The following is a 16506-nucleotide window of genomic DNA, read 5'->3' as shown; positions in this document are numbered from 1 at the left end:
TTCTCATAACGTTCTTCCTTTGCTCCTTCTTACACATTTACAACTGGGCTGAAGGATCATTTTGCAGTTTAACTGCGTGACAGAGACATATACACTAGGCTTCCTGCACAGCTCTGAGCAAACCAAACCTCACGTTCTGCACCTGCAAAACAGGGTGATTATTCTCATCCTTCCCAGTGATGTTAGCAGTGATAGAGGAGCTTCTTACATGCTGTCAGGTCCTTCCACCTTTGTAGAATTGCAATGGCCACCACCCCTTACACCTCACTTCAGATACCAAACAAGTATAATCTGCATCTAGTACCCAGACAGCCAATACAAGGAAAAAAAGCTTTTAGGGAGGCTCTGCTTAGGCCTCCTCTAAGTGTGTCTCTCATCACAATCTATGGAAGGGCCTGGGGGAATTACACACCTGCATTACGCCCTTCAATTATGCGCATGAGTGGGGATTGCTGCCTAAATATTTTCAAGTAGTGTAATTCTCAGTCTATGGACAACATCAACACAAACTGATTTAGAGGACCTAAGCAGGTCCAAAAAGAGAAGGAGCACAATATGGACCAGCAATGACACTTTCAATACTATTTGCACTTTTGTCTCACGAACACATTGCAGTGGGCATTGCAACAATAAATCCTAAGAGGTACATTTCTAAATGAACAGCCATCAGTAACTACGTACTAACGTACACATCACTGTAAAACTCCTTGCTTTGACTACAGTGATTAATTAGAAGATGTATCCACACAGGAATGTTAGGGAATGTATAATGAGCAGCACAAACTCTAGATGCAACAGTGCTTAACTACCCAAAAACATTATTTCCACAATTTCACAAGTAATTTCAACACAGCAGTTTCCTATAAGCTTCTATTTCTTGTTCCTCACCATGATTTCTGAAGTGTGTGTGTGACCATTTTGGAGAGCACACTAATTATAGACTCTCTTAAATTGCAACTTTGACTGCAAAATTTTTAGTCCACCTAACTTTTCCCACTCTGTAACAGACACTTCCTCTTTTACATACATTACACATAAAACAACTGCTGAATTTTAATCACCATGTTAGTAGCTGAATTCTAATTACAAGTTTGACATCTGTAGAAAAAACATGGCTCTAAAGCTGTCTAGCACATTTCGAGCTTATATCACACTAGCAACTCTACAGGTTTATATAATCTAGGATTGATTTGATCAGCCATGAAAAAAGCAAGCACAGATAAGGTGACCGGGGACATTAAAGTGTGAAAATACCACTGCTATAAAGCAAGAACAAAGAATATTTTGAGTCGTCTTCAAAAGTCTAGGCATCCTGCACAGCTAAGCTTGTGCCTAAGGGCCTGTTAAAATGATCCACTACTGCTCCTCTCAGTGAATCTTACCTTTACCTCCTAATGTTAGTGGAGCTCCAACAGACATCACAGAAGTCTTTTCATCATAGTTCAGAGAATACATTTTCCTTAAATCTTTTTTACAACCACTGGCAAGCTGCCCATCTCGATCACATCCCCCTAGGGCATAGTGCCTAGGGACAGTAACAAGTACCCCCACCTAGCATTCTAGAAAGAGCGTTTTTCCAACTTGCTTTTCACTAGATCTTCACCCCCCAACAGAGATTAGTTTTGGGGGGTTTTGTTTGTTAATTTGATTTTTAAATCAGCAACCCAATAGTGCAAGTAGAAAAGCTACCTAACCAAAAAGGCATCACATTCTGAAGATAAACCTCAGAACTGAAGACAAACTTCAGGGTAGCAACTGCTCAGGCCACATTGTGCAAAAAGCAGGCCAGTATCATACTTAACACCCAAAGGACTTCTCCACTTAATCATTATGATCACAAAGCTCCAGCCACTTACATAGTAAGCTTTGGTAGTGTTAAATATCTAACATTTCATTATATCTTTGAAAAAGCCTTCCAGAAGCCTTCCTGGCTAGGCAAAATATGACAAGCTGCCCTTCATTCTCAGAAGACCTGAATGGTCCTCATCTTTTCCTCCCTTTTTCTATGATTCCACATGGTATTTCAAGAACTTCTTTAAGGCAAAAGCAGTTTCAGCAACTGATTAGTAGTGTACAAGTAACAGACACGGCAACAGTTACGGTGAATGAGCACTGAAGTTGTAGATAGGGAGCAAGCAGGTATAGAGTTTCAGCTATCACCGACTCATTTAACTCCCCATACCTGTTTGTCACCCCTCCTCTGGCTTATCGGATAACATCAGATAATAACATCACAGAGTTATCGGCAAATCTAGGAGAACAAAATCTGAGTAACCCTCAGCCTTCAACTTGAAGTTTAGTGGTCTCCCTCAAGCTGCTGCCCCAGATCATTCAACTGTCTATTGGACTTTAATGAAGTGTCTGAGGAGCACCCCAAAGTCCCCCACTCTCTCCCCTGCTACTTGATTGTAGCTTACGTCAGAAGGGCAATAAACCCTTAAAGTGCTGCAGCTGTTTGCCAAATGAGTGACTCAGCCCTGAAGTTACAGGTGAGAAAAATCAAAGGTCTGTAATGGGGCAGTCCCGCATACATCAGACCACTGTTTAAACATCTGTTCATCCTACCTAGCTGGCATGGCCTCTTGGCAGGTGTGTAGCCCAAGGAGACTGCATGGCCAGTGCTGCTGAGGTAACACCTCATGCTGGCCTTGACTCTGCTAGCAAAAATGGGAAATGTAGCCATGCTAGTGCAACCATAAACAAATATAGCAAATTTTAGCATATATTCTCCACAAATGACATGAGCAATAACCCACTGCCATGCCATTGCTGGAATTTCATCAGAGGAAATTCAGTTTCAAACAAAATAAAGCACTAAGGTTGTTCTGGAACAGGATAAAAAGCAATTGCAACATTCCACAGCGCACCCCCCCCACACACACTGTACAGCAAAACAAATTATCAAAAATAGAGCTTAATTATAAACACCCTCACAGCAGCCTTTTAAATTATGAACCTTAATCACTGTGAGAGAGACACCTGTTCTAAGTGAGACTGGGGTGAGGAATCTCTCTTTTAAAGCCACATTTTTCTTCTAATAAAAATGCTCATTCTAATACCAAAACTTCAGTGGGGAGAATTTTACAGATTATTATCCCTGAAAGAAGCTTTATGTTTCTTTCTGTGTACAACAAAGCATTCTCCGCTCCTACTCCCAATCTAGGTAAAAGGCAGATAATTTCAGTTTCTCTCACTATTGTTTTTAAAAGTCAGGAAGAAATGCCCAATGCAGAGTAGTACTAATCAGCAATCAAGAATGCAGGAATGTTGCCCAAGTGACTACAGAGCAAATAGCACGTTCCCAGGACCAAGGCAAACTTGGCCGGACTTTAAACATAGTGGGTTTTTTTTCATTGTACACATCTAGGGAGAAAAGTGACACTGTCCTTCTATACATTATTCACGGACTTTCAGGCTACCTTAGAGGTAGTGTAGAATCCAGCCTGTGTCACCAAGCCAGGCCATTTATAGAATTAGTCCTTTTCTACACTATAATGCAGGATGCAGCTGTAACCTCTATAAAGTTCTGCTTGTATAAATAACCATTTGTAATCAGACATTTGTTTGATACAACTTAAACTTTTATAAACTTCAATTTATGGATGGCTTGTATCAGAAGTCATGAAATATTCTAAGTAGCTGTTTTGCATAGGTCTATGATACACATTCTCATTCAAACAGTGCATACTATTAAGAAAGTGCTGAACAGCAACAAAAGAAACCCCAAATTGGGACATTCTTAAAAATATTTTTCACAATTGGACTGCAACACGTAGGAATAGTTTCACTGCCTTCTGGCTGCATTTGAAAAATGTAACATAACAATGAGACAATCACATACGCTTTTATCTATTAAAAAAAAGTCACAAAGAATGGTTGGTTGACAAAATTTAGTCTAGCAAACAGAACTCTACCAGTCTGCAGCTATTTTGCACAGAGGAAAATACATCAGAGTGGTCAAGCACAAGATATGTAACCACGAATCCAAAGGGTACTCCTGTGAGCCCACTGCACAAAGAGGAGGCTGGGGGCAGACCTCATCAGTCTACAGCTTCCTCACGAGGGGAGGAGGAGGGGCAGGCGCTGATCTCTTCTCTCTGGTGACCAATGACAGGACCCAAGGGAATGGCAGGGAGATGGGCCAGGGGAGGTTTAGGTTGGATATTAGGAAAAGGTTCTTCACCCAGAGGGTGGCGGAGCACTGGGACAGGCGCCCCAGGGAGGCAGTCGTGGTGATATCCTGAAGAAAAAAGAATTTTTGGAATTTTCTGCTAAGCCACAACAACGAACTATGTGAGCTTGGCAAAACAGAATTTGACAGCCAGAGATGGGAACTGGTGAGATAGAGAAGCACTTGTTTTACAACTATATCCTTGAGGATTGCTGAGAGACTGATCAAAGTAGATATCCTGCCTTAGAAGCCGCTGAGACGGGGGTGGTAAAGTGTATAGTCAAGGAGAGCAACTAATTGGGATGTTAATAAGAACTAGACCAAAGTGTCCATTAGGGGAACTATCCTCATTATTATACTAAAAATCAGGCCCATAGGGTAGGAACCTCGAGTAAGTCCCTATCTACAGCCTCCCCAAGGCGGGAAAGCAGCTGTTTCCCTTTCACAAGGCAAATGCTTCTGTCATTGCCTTACGACTTCTGAAGGAGGACACATATTATCTGCCGGTACGCCACGCCTACTGACAGCCCATGCCTGCAGTGCGACGTGGGCACGGGACGGCGGCAGCCCCGCGCTGTTGCCCCCGCTCCCCGCGCTGGGCCCCGGCTCCGCCCGCCACAGGCCGTGCAGCCGCAATCGCGTCCCCCGGCAACGCTGCACGGCCCGCGGGGTCCGGGGGCCGCCCCACGGCACCGCCACCGCCGTGTCCCGCGGGGGCCCGCGGCGCCGGGCCGCGGGCGGAGGGGCTGCGCCGCATGGCAGGTACTCCTGGGTGTACCAGGAGAAGGGAGGAAAAGGAGGCGCCGCCGCCGCCCTCCATCGGCGGCCCACGAGCCCGTTCCGGCCGGACAGCGGCAGGGAGCACCGGGCGGCGGTGCGCCCCCCACACGGCAGCGGCGTTATGCTGACCCGATGCCTCTGGCGGCTCCCGCGACCACGCGGCCGCAGTAAGGGGGTGGGGGCGGGACCGAGGGGTAACACGCACTGCTCGGCCGCACCGCGGCCCTGCCCTGCCGCCGGCCCTGTGCCCGGGGGCCGCCCGGCCGCCGCCACTGGCCGGTACCGCCCGGCCCCGGGGAGCGGGAAGCGGGAAGCAGAGCCGCCAGGGGCCCCTGGCTGCAGGCCCGGGCGCTCAGAGGAGCCGGGCGAGGCCATTCTCACCGGCGAGGGGTGGCGAGGTGTGCCGCGCAGTGTGCGGACGGAGCAATTTCCCCTTCTGTTTCCGCCCCCAGTGGGCCGTGCCGGTTTTTCGCGGGCTTTTCCCTCATCCCTCACAGAGAGTCTCTCTCGCCTTCCCGTCCCTGCTTAGCGATGCCCTCCTCCGAGGCCGTTCTGCAGCCATCCCCCAGCAAGAGGCAGAAGAGCTCGGTGTCCGGGGACCCCACCGCACGGCTCCGCTTCACCAAGCTCTCCGAGAACGCCTCCACCCCCTCCAGAGGTTCCCCTCGGGCTGCGGGCTACGACCTACACAGGTGAGGGTCCCCCACGCAGGGGAGGAGCCCACGCCACGCCCTGGTCCGGCTCATTTCCTCTCGGTGTCAGGCGCTGCTGCCCCGCTCAGCCAGCCCCTCGGCTCGGGCTCCGGCGGCCGCGGGGCCTCGCGAGGCAGGTCCTCCTGCTGAGCAGTCCCCCGGAGAGGCTCGCCGGCCCTGCAGAGGAGGAGGCTAGAGCTGGCCTGTTCGTTACCTCCCTTGCTCCTCCATCCCTCTCCCTTCGTGTCCTGACATCTGTGTTCCAGTCATGCTGCAGCACCGATTTCATCAGGTAGTGATGCAGCCGTTGGCCAAAAGTCAGGTTTGACAGCTTGAGTTGCTGTTGGCACCAGCATTGACTAGGTGCTTTCCTGTTGAAACAAAAAACCGGTAGTGCATCTGGGCCCTCCCTGACAGGGCTTATGCTTTTCCACGTTCCTCTTGGCTGTAGGGTGTTGCCTGCCAAAGGAAGTTGTGGCCGTTTGATAATGCTCCTGGCTGGAAACCATGTGGGTTGCTCTACAGACTTAGGTTTTGGTTTGCTTGAACTGATAACAACCATTGTTCAAAGGTTTTCACTCTGTTCAGGGATAGCTGCAGTTAGGCTTGTGATTGTTTGCATAGTGCTCCTGTGATCAAATACAGTCACTAATTATATCTGAACTCCACTCTGGCCTCCTGTAGCTTCCCTTTTTTAGTATTACTTAGAATAATCAGCTTGTCTTTTTTATTTGCTTCACGTGTCTGACTTCCTTCCTGAAGCTTTGCTTCACCACACTTGACACTTTTCCTTTGTATTCCTTTTGTCTTACCAGGTTTGTTTTTGTTCTTGTTCCAGTGCTGCACTGTACACCTGGAAAAATTCTGTTTCGTAAAAAAACTTTCAGTGCTTCCCAGTGTTTAAAATAATTTCTTTGTCAAGCCCAAGATATGCTTACCTTAAACAGGAGGAACAGTCTCACTGTAGTATGTCACCATTGCCTTTCATTAAGCCTCCAGTTGGGTGGCTTCAGAAAGTTCCTAAAATCTTTCTGGTTTGCAGTTCCCAATAGAATCATGTGAATCATGAACTTCTGACCTGCTCAGAAAATAAAAAAAAAATGCCTAAAATGTAACTTAATAAATTATTTATTACAGCTAGTTCATCTGCTGTAGAAAGCTTAATCAAAAGAGTGTATGATCCTTAAAGTTTCTGCTTTTGCACAAAAATTGCACAGCTGCATCCACCTAATGGTTAAAGTTAAACTTGTATTTTTTTCTATCTTACCAGTTAAAAAACATTAAAAACTGCAATCTTGAGACTATGCTGTTCAAATGACACTACTGAAATCTTAAGCTAGCACCATCAAAATGGGAGGAGTTTTTGTTTTAGGATCTGCATTAGATTTTGCGATCTGTAAATACTTCTTGTATAAATTCCATGGTATAAATTGACAGCAAGAATAATTCTGGGTAGTTTTGTACCTTAAGTTACAGCAGAGAAAATTTCCAAAATATCATGTATGAACTAGTGTTTCTTTCTTTAATGTAGTGCCTATGACTGTGTGATACCCCCCATGGAAAAGGCTGTAGTGAAGACAGACATTCAAATTGCACTTCCTTCTGGATGCTATGGTCGAGTTGGTAAGTAAACGGCCTATAAAAGGCTGCAGAATCATTCTGGAACAGGTTTGGTGCCATCTTCACATTTAGATTCTGACCAAAGCTTTCAGAATTAGTCTACACAAAAGAGGTTCCACGTGGCTGTGTGATAGACGCGTAGGCCTTGTAATAGCCATTTCTTGTCAAATACATTTGAGGATTGGTGTATGTCAAATGACAAAAAGATGATCAGCAGAAATTTTCATCATTTACAAACAACTTTGTAGGCTATGCAATAATTCATTACTTCTCTGCAGTTTCAGAATTCGAATCAAAGACCAATAGATAATGGATATACAGAAAATACACCCCTGAATGCTTAGAAATCAACCCTGAAGAGTACTAGCATAGTAGAATTTGACTACTTTTTATGACAGAACACTTGAGAGAACTTGTACAAGATATTTTATTATGTTTTGCACATTCTTTTTCTGAATTGTGTGTAAATTTTTAAAGTAAAAAACCAATAACCACTCCAGTGGAAGAGTGTGATCAGAGTTTGCCGTGTCCTTTCATCTAAAAGGACAAGAAAATTTTGAAGAGAATAACATTTTAGCACCTCATCAAAGTAGGCTAAGGTAAGTTTTTTTAAAAAAAAACACCCTGCACATCATTTAATTTACCTGTGTATAACATTTCTTAGTAAATTGCTTGCCAAATATTGTTTTCCATTATAACTTGAATGGATTGACCTAATAATCTTTTGAGATTATTCCAAACCAGTGTTAGCTGCCAAAAATAAACCAACGTTAGATAGTGATTGTCTGTTCCAGCTGCTTTCCTTGGAGAAACCTACTCTGCAGCTGGTGGTCTAAAGAAAGATATGCTTGTATCACTTTAAGATTGCAATTTTATTGTAGCCTTCAGCAGCTGTTACTTTATTTAATATATACACTAACACTTACAGTAGTTCCTGTAAAATCATGTTTCTTTTAGAAAGACTGTGGAAACAGTTTTTCCTACCATGACTGTGCAAACACACTATCTAACCTATAAATGTTGTGTAAGAGTTTTAAAAGAAATAAATTATTATACTTTAAAAAAAAATTTCTTGTTTTCTAGCACCGCGTTCTGGTTTAGCTGCAAAGCACTTCATAGATGTTGGTGGTAAGATTTTTGTTCTTTTTACTAAGACTTTGTAAATCTTGATTGCAGAAGTGCCTTAATTTCTCATTGTAATATGTGTAAATAAATAACGCTAGCTTCATCAGTAGTCTGGCAAAAGGACATAAGTGGGTAATACCTCAGAGAGTCAGTGCATCACCGTTATTTTTATAATTCAGCAGGTTTTAAAATACTACTGATTTTTTTTAAAAAATAACCCATCATACTTTTTAGGTAATGCCTGGCATAAAAGTTATTTTTCAGTTTAGTCTTTAAAGATGACTTTTTACATTCTGCTTTCTCCATTTTGACCAAACATCTGTGTGTTATTCTTTTCAGTCTAGTGTAAGATCTAAATGAAATAAATCATAACATACAGATACTCTTATGTAGAGAATCTATAGTAATGATATTCAAAAAGAATGATAGCACTGAATTGATTATTAGGATGAAAAGAGTTTAGTTTACTCTTACTGATAAAAATGTAACAAAGTATGGAAAGCAAATGAAACTTAAGCTCATAAGTTTGTACATTAATTGACTTAAAAATGGAAAGTCTTTTGAAACAAACTAAAATCCCACTTTCTGCAAGTCTTTTGTTGTTATTCAGTACTAGCAACAGATTTGTTCTGAACACCAGTGTTTTTTTAAAGTATTTTGAGCTTTTCTTCAATCTTTATTAGGAATGCACAGATAACTCTTCAAAAACAGTTATTATAGGCATATCTATTATCAGAAGCCTTCATGAAAGCCTCAGTGTCCTTTTGCCATATCCCTATAACTATAGCATGAAGTAAATGATGTTGAAAGTTCAATTCCGGTCTCGCAGTGGAGCTGATCAGAGCACAGGCACATTATCTTAAGTATTGTATTATAAAATGACATCTACAATGCACCGAAATTATCACCGCTAAGATTACTGTGGAGTTATTCTGAGCACAGCTGTAACTACAGCAATTTAACTAGAACTAAGTGTATATTACGTCATTCTAATTGTACAAGAATATGGTTCTAAGTTATATAAAATGGTTTTTACCTGCTGAAAACCTCAGCAATTGGTTTTTCTGGCAATGGATTGTAGTAAAAGAACCAAAAATACCTTGCTCATGTAATGACGTAAAGATGATGCATCTAATGGGTATTGTCAAAAGTGCTGGGGGGCTGAGACTACACATTTTTTTGCAAGCACATTATAATTTGAGTCATACAGAAGTTGACAAGTGTGCTGAAAAGCTGAGGCCTTTTCCTCTTTGCTGGGTTTTTGCAGGTGTTTTGTTGGTCTGTTGTTTGGTCTCCCCGCCCCCAGTGTCATACAAGAGATTACTTAGTACGGTGACACTCAGCCTTTACTTGCTTGTAGACTTGGCTCTAGAGGTGAGGAGGGCTGACTCTAGGCATCCTTCTCTTTCTGAAGCCAAGCTAGCCAAAAAAGCAAAGCACTTCCTAGTATAATTTAGAGCTGTGATAGAACTACTTTATTCTGTCTGCTTTATGGTATATCAAAGTCTGGCTGTGCCTGTGATACAGTTCTGATATTAGAGGGTAAAGGGGAGCATCTGTGCCAGCTTTGTGTCATTCAGGCTTTGTCTTAAATAAGAGTTGATTCTTGCATGTCTGTTACACTAAGGTTTTTTAAGTGTCACTGGGTAACATACAAAAGAGCACTAAGATGGGAATCAAAGATTCTGTACACACATGGTCTACTATGTTCTTTGAAGTGGCACTTCTAAAATAATTTTTTTGTTTATATGAAAAAATACATATGCTCTGTAACGGTCTTTTCAATCTGAAAGTTAAACTAGGAAATACCAGAAGGCAACCAGAAGTGCTTAGCAGGATGACCTATGTTCAGATTTTTAAAAAGCTGGCAGTTGACAAACCGTGAGTAAAAAGTATTACTGAGAGTATAGGACCTTTTTTTTAAAAAAAAGCCCCAAACCAATTGTTACATAATTTTAACTTGTCCAGCAGCAGTACTTTTGTCACAATGAGGGAGTTATCCGTTTACGTAAAAATACATTGCCAGAAGTCTTAAGGTCAGAGAGGAAAATTGGGATCGTGCATAAATGTGTTCAGAATTCACATCTGCTAGGTGCAGATGCTTTCCCGGCAAGTGACTTGCCAAACTTATGATAAAGACAGAATGTCAGACTGCCAATTCCAATGCATGATTTTTCAAAAAATTACTTAGATGATTTCCACCCAATACACATAATTTAGAAAAGTGCCTTAGTCCTCAGCAACGTATATGATTACTGCAACTTGCTGTTCTAGAATAACAGAATGCCACGGATGTTACATGTTTTGCCAGGATGCCCAGTTACATACAGTGAGTTTGTGACCCTATACAGAAGGAAAACTGATCAGGTCTTCTTGGATCACATTTTCCTGTATCTTCCAAGGATCATTCATTATTTGACACAAGTAGTTCGAACTCAAAATCCCCACAGTGGTTAAATTCAGTAAGACAATGTCAGTGGAGGTATAATATAGTTAAAGAGAAAATGATTGGTAGGGAACTCATTTGAAAAAAATCTCTACCCAGCTGTGCCTTTAATGGAATTGGAAATTATCATGGCTTTGACAGTGTTTCAGTCACTCTGCACAGCATTAGACTAATTGTTTTGGCCACAAAACATATTTTTAAATGTTATTTTCTTAATACATAACTTCAGCTCTAATTGCAAGTTCTGTTTGTATCAGGTATGCTTTTAGGGAAGAACCCTGCTCTTCTCTACATCCTCTGGAAAGCTTTCATCCTCAGAAGTGTACAGGAAGTGCAGTTCTTGTCTGCTAAAACATATATCCAATACAATCTGTAAAACTATTACAAGGTGTTTGCTTCATAGCTAAGCTTAGAAAATTAGAGTGTGTTAGTGAGAGGGCTTTTTCCCCCCCTCTAGTGAATGATATGAGTGATTAAAGTTTTCAGTGTTGCTGACTTCAGTTCAGCCACAGAAATATTCATCAGTCTTTTCCATTCTTAGCTATCAGACAGTTTTCAAATCCGAGAGAGCCAGTCTCTAGCAATAGTCAAATAGGTGGTCAAAAGAATTTGGTATCTGTTGATAGAAGTATCTGTTTAGATGACAGCCTTTTCAATGAATACTTGTAAAATTCTAGTGTCTATACATAAAGCTGAGACTTTGTTAATGCATTGTTTAAAGGTCCAGGAAGCCATCTGACTAATTTAATTGTAAACCAGTATGGATCCATTATAACACTCCTTTTCGGAGCGGAGGGGGAGGGGGAGTTTGGGGTTTCAAAAGGAGTAGAAGTACTAACATGCCATTAAGCTCCAGTACTCCAACACAAACTACATTTTAGGTTCTCTTCCCTGCCCCACCCCCTTGCAATAAATAGCAGCAAGATCTGGTAGATCAAAAAGCTTCATTAGCAGTTAAGAACTAACCAATACATCAAGTACAGTTTTTGTCATTATGTAGAAATAAACTTGCTTTCTGTCAGAGATACGAAGGCTAAAAAGTTTATTTAGAAGTAGCCCCAGTTGTTCTGTTCTATAAATTTTCTTCAGATAATTCCAGCAAAAATGTGACATGCAAGGGTTTCTTGCATATATATATATATCTAAACATACTACTTTAACTGGTACATTTTATAAATATAAAACCATGATCTCTGTTTAAATAGAATTAGTAAGCTGTAGTAATCAGATTTTGAGTATTGTGTTGTATCAGAGCAGAATACTGTATTTTAACAGAAATAAAACTAGCCCTTGTTAAGTTAAAGTAGCAAATTCCATTATCCATCTCTAATGCATAGCAATATCTATCCCAGCAAATGGTCTAGAAAAATGGTGTCTTAGCTGTACAGAAACACTTGAGAATAGTTTGTCAAATTAAGAATTTATCCAAAGACCTAAACGATCTTTTATACGCATTTGTGTGCATATGTACATAATTTTATGTGCCAAATATGAATTCTGGCTTTCAGCTCTCCAGCTGATTGACTTGTGAACAAATACACCAAATTAATGTGCAACTGACCACAGAACTTGAGTGATGCTTAAAATCATTAGTGCTGCTGTTGCAAGTTTGTTGAATCTCTTTGTAATGCATCTATGTAGCATGGATTCACTGTCCACTATTGTATAAAACAAAGGAAATTATTTGCGTAGCACTCTTTAGTTAACACTTTGTATCACCCCTGGTTTATCAGTGATGTAAGGGCTCTAGATAATCTGATATTTTAAAAATGAGGAAGGAATAGTACTTTGCTAGAAGTAAGAAGGCAAAATTTTCATGTTATTGTTTTATGGTTCAGCCTTTTCTGCTTATACATTTGACACGTGTGCAGAAGATTTGATTTTTTAAAAATATTTTAAGTATTGAACTGCAACATTGACCTGTGGTAGGAATACTGCAAGAAAGCTCTGTGATCACCAATGTAAGTGATGTACTCTGATCTTCAATTTACCTGGTGCATAGGTGACTTTCTGAACGCTAGTGTAACCTAAACCAAATAAACAGTACAGGACCTGTATGTATAGCTTCAGTACATCAAGCTCTCTGGATCAACTGAACTCAATGCTACTTTTTTTTAATTCTGGAAAACATTCATGCACAGCAACCCCTATATTTTGTTCACTGTTGCTTTTGACAGTGCTTTTTAATTAGGGTCCCTTTAAGCAATGGCATGCAGTTAAATACCAGCAAGTCAACCTGAGAACCACATGTTTTTCTGAATTCTCAAAATTCAGGGCATACTCCCAGTGTTCCTAGCTCCTTAAATTAGGACACTGTTCAGAAATGTGATTGGATTACCCCATCACATTATAAAAGAGAGAGAACTGTACAAATACCGTTTTCACACTGGAACTAGTGCGGAGATTGTACAGAAAGTATGGACCATATGTCCTGCAATATTTTCACACAGCTGAAGAAACTAAGAAAGAACAGAAAACTGAGGGGTTGTAAGTGCGTATGTTGTGGTTCAACATTAAAACTTCAAGGTATAGTCATACTACAATTTCCTCTGGTGTTTGTAATCTCCAAAGGTAGTACTTTGTATGTATGAGTGTGGGAATGCCTTGGAATGACATACAATTTTAGTATTTGAATTACTTCTGTATGTAGACTTCAAAATATGTATTTTGGTCCACAAGTAAGCCCGAACTCCATTTTTTCAACTGGAAATATGCTTCCTGTATCAGAGAGAAAAAAATCCAAAGAAGCAGAATATTATTTTAATGTGTACTGGTAGATAATCTCCTGAACTGTGTAGTTAATAGTCATTTAAAATATAAGAGCAAGCTTGTTTTACAGCATTTACACTTGAATACAGCTGAATGACAATCAATTCCTTAAAGCTTTAGTTGTTACACTGCCTGAGATACAGGATTTGGATCTGTGCAAATCCATAGCTCTCAAATAAAATGTTAGAATTAAGAACAGATTTCTGCTTGGCACTCAAAGAGCTGAAGTTACCAGAACAAGTGGAGCCTGAATTTGGTACAGCTGTCTCGACTTCAGATACGGAATTACAGCTAGAATTAGTAGTACAGTGGTAAAACACTTCTTGATATATGGTGGTGTTTTTCAGTTCTTTTTGATGAGCATTTTTAGATATTTCAGTATTTTCATATATATAATTCAATTGTGCGTGGGTATAAAGGATGCCAATATGAGATACTGCAATAATCTTCTGATCTAAACCTTATCTAATATACTGACAACATTTATTAACTGGATATCCCTCTTAATTCTTTATTATGACAGCTGGTGTTATTGATGAGGATTACAGGGGAAACGTTGGTGTGGTACTCTTCAACTTTGGCAAGGAGAATTTTGAAGGTAAGCGTTAAGCTTGGCAGAGCCTGTTTTCAGGCATCTGACTGGAAACGAGAAAAACATGGGAACTTAACAACGTCCGTTCAAGGAAACACACAAAGATTCCACTCCTAGCAAATTAGGCAGCGTACAAAAGAATAAAAAAACCCCCAAAGCACATCACCACCACAAAACCAAAACAAACAAAAACCCCTGCTTAACTAAGCTTTAGATTCACCAGCTGTAGTGAAGCACAACTTTGTATAAAGTTTCTTTCTTGCTCAAAAAAAAAAAAAAAAAGAATAAGCTGAGCGATATTTGAGATAAAAACTTCTCCAGAATCCTGGGAAACATGAGTAACAAAGATATAATTTTTCCCTTAATCATGCTGTCTCTGCAGCCAGTTTTAAGCCTCAGGGCCCAGTTACAATATTGCCAGTGTTTTTGTAGCCTTCCCTGCAAATTCACAGCACAAGCTTCTTGCAGGAGTTTTGTGAACCAGATTGGGTACTAATCAGAAATTTTGTTTTCCTTTTATCAGTTTGGGGTTCTTTTCCCCCAGAGAAATCAGTTCCTGGACCTAGTTCACAAAAGGAGCCATGTTATACCTATAGCTGTCTCTGCAGTATTTATGTGTAATGACACTTAAGATGCCGCAGTATGGCAGCAGGAGTGAGGGGAGATGCCTTGAGCTGGTACTACTGCTGAAACATCACCTTAAAAGGACTACAGAGAACTTTATCTTAGCCTGTATTTTTTGGGGAATATTAACATCTGCTTAATTAGGGTTCAAAGTGTTTACACTTCAGTATGTTCTGACACTCTGGAAAGCGGATTGTCTAAACTTTGTATTGATTGTTCACTTTTTTGAAGGAACTAATACTACTTTAACTTCATTGCAGTTAAGAAAGGGGATAGGATTGCCCAGCTCATCTGTGAACGCATTTGCTATCCTGAACTAGAAGAAGTTCAAGTAAGTTGCCAAAAGAAAATATTTCTTCTATTTTTAGTAATTAATAGTTTAAGGTAGTTGTATATAAGCTGAATTCTATGGTATAGATAAATACTTGGCTTTAAAACTACTTTTAGTCTTAAAACTGCGTATCAGCATTGCTGCCTGAGTAAAAATCTTGATGCTTTGCATGCATTTTGTGGATTTTTTTAATTTTCGGAGTTAAAGGTACTTGAAAAACTCTTTGGTATGTACTAGAAACAGTTTTCTCACAATGTGGGTTTACTTAAACATGTACAGAAGGAACTTAAAACGTCTTTTAAATTTTTTTTCATTTAGCTTTAGCTATTGTTACAAATAAATGGACCTTCCTCTATGACAGACAGTATCTGTTGTATAGAAACAAAAGGTGAGTTAAGACACTAAACCACCTTATCATAATTGATGTCTTTCAGGCTCTAGATGATACAGAACGTGGCGAAGGTGGCTTTGGTTCTACAGGAAAGAACTGAACTTTATTTGAATGTACTTTCTATACTTTTTTTGTTACGCTATTTCTAAGTTTTCATTTGCATTAAAAGAGGGATTTTGGAGTACATAAAAAACTTGTTTTATTGAGGCTTCTCTGTATCTGTCCTCCTGTATTTTTACAGGCAGTGAATTCATCTGCATTATGGGCAAATGTGCCTGACTGACTGGATGGAGTAGCTGGTGGATTGTTTTTCTTTATATGTTCAGTCCACAGTAATAAGAACTCATTGTTTCTGTGCTGATTGTACTCAAATAAATTTAAAAAAATAACTTAATGTGATTTTATTTTACTCGCCTAAACTAAAATGGCTGATTGTTCCCTGGCCAGTTTGTGTTAATCTTCTGAAATCTATCTTCCATGTAGCTCAGTATTTTATGCTAAGAGCCTATTTCATACAGAATCACTGATAATACAGGCATTGATGAGTCTTCCCACTCTGACCCCTAAATCAGCATAAGACAAAGATACTTAATATTGCATCTTCTACAACCTGTCAAATTACTTGCGTTTCTGTTCAAAGCTAAAGTTCTCTTTGATCCTTAGCTGATCCTCAAGCAGCTAATTTTTCAGCTCTATTAAAAGACCAGGCAATACAGTGTTTGAGCTAAATGACACAACTCATCTGGCAATAACTTCTCTGTGGTAAATAAATGCAATGAAACATGCTGTTCAATTATTTGCTGACAAATTCATTATAAGTTACTTATAGAGTTACTGTATAGAGATTCTGAATTACTGAAGCAGTGCATTAACTGTGGTGGGTTGTTTTCTTCCAGCACTGTTTGACCAGTTAACATAGGACTTGTTTGGAATCTGACCCCAACCTCATTGTTGCTTTAAGTGTG

The 16506-nt window shown here is 40.3% G+C and overlaps 1 protein-coding gene across 2 annotated transcripts; it reads left to right on the top strand.

Annotated features, from left to right (window-relative positions):
- The first annotated feature begins 4785 nt into the window (after positions 1-4785).
- Positions 4786-15930, top strand: DUT (deoxyuridine triphosphatase). 2 transcript variants are annotated; one of them, XM_064456364.1, is made up of 7 exons: positions 4786-4933; positions 5481-5643; positions 7175-7266; positions 8347-8391; positions 14127-14201; positions 15080-15150; positions 15585-15930. In XM_064456364.1, exons 1-7 carry the CDS (start codon positions 4927-4929, stop codon positions 15639-15641), a joined length of 510 nt encoding a protein of 169 aa, XP_064312434.1. In that variant the 5' UTR covers positions 4786-4926; the 3' UTR covers positions 15642-15930. The 2 variants fall into 2 exon arrangements, with proteins under 2 accessions (XP_064312434.1, XP_064312436.1); XM_064456366.1 differs by lacking the exon at positions 4786-4933 and adding an exon at positions 4992-5118.
- The last annotated feature ends 576 nt before the right edge of the window (positions 15931-16506 follow it).

Source organism: Phalacrocorax carbo, chromosome 7 (assembly GCF_963921805.1).
Source record: "Phalacrocorax carbo chromosome 7, bPhaCar2.1, whole genome shotgun sequence".
In the NCBI taxonomy this organism is placed as follows: Eukaryota; Metazoa; Chordata; class Aves; order Suliformes; family Phalacrocoracidae; genus Phalacrocorax; species Phalacrocorax carbo.
Note: the sequence above shows the minus strand (reverse complement) of the source record. Positions and strands in the feature narration are given on the sequence as shown.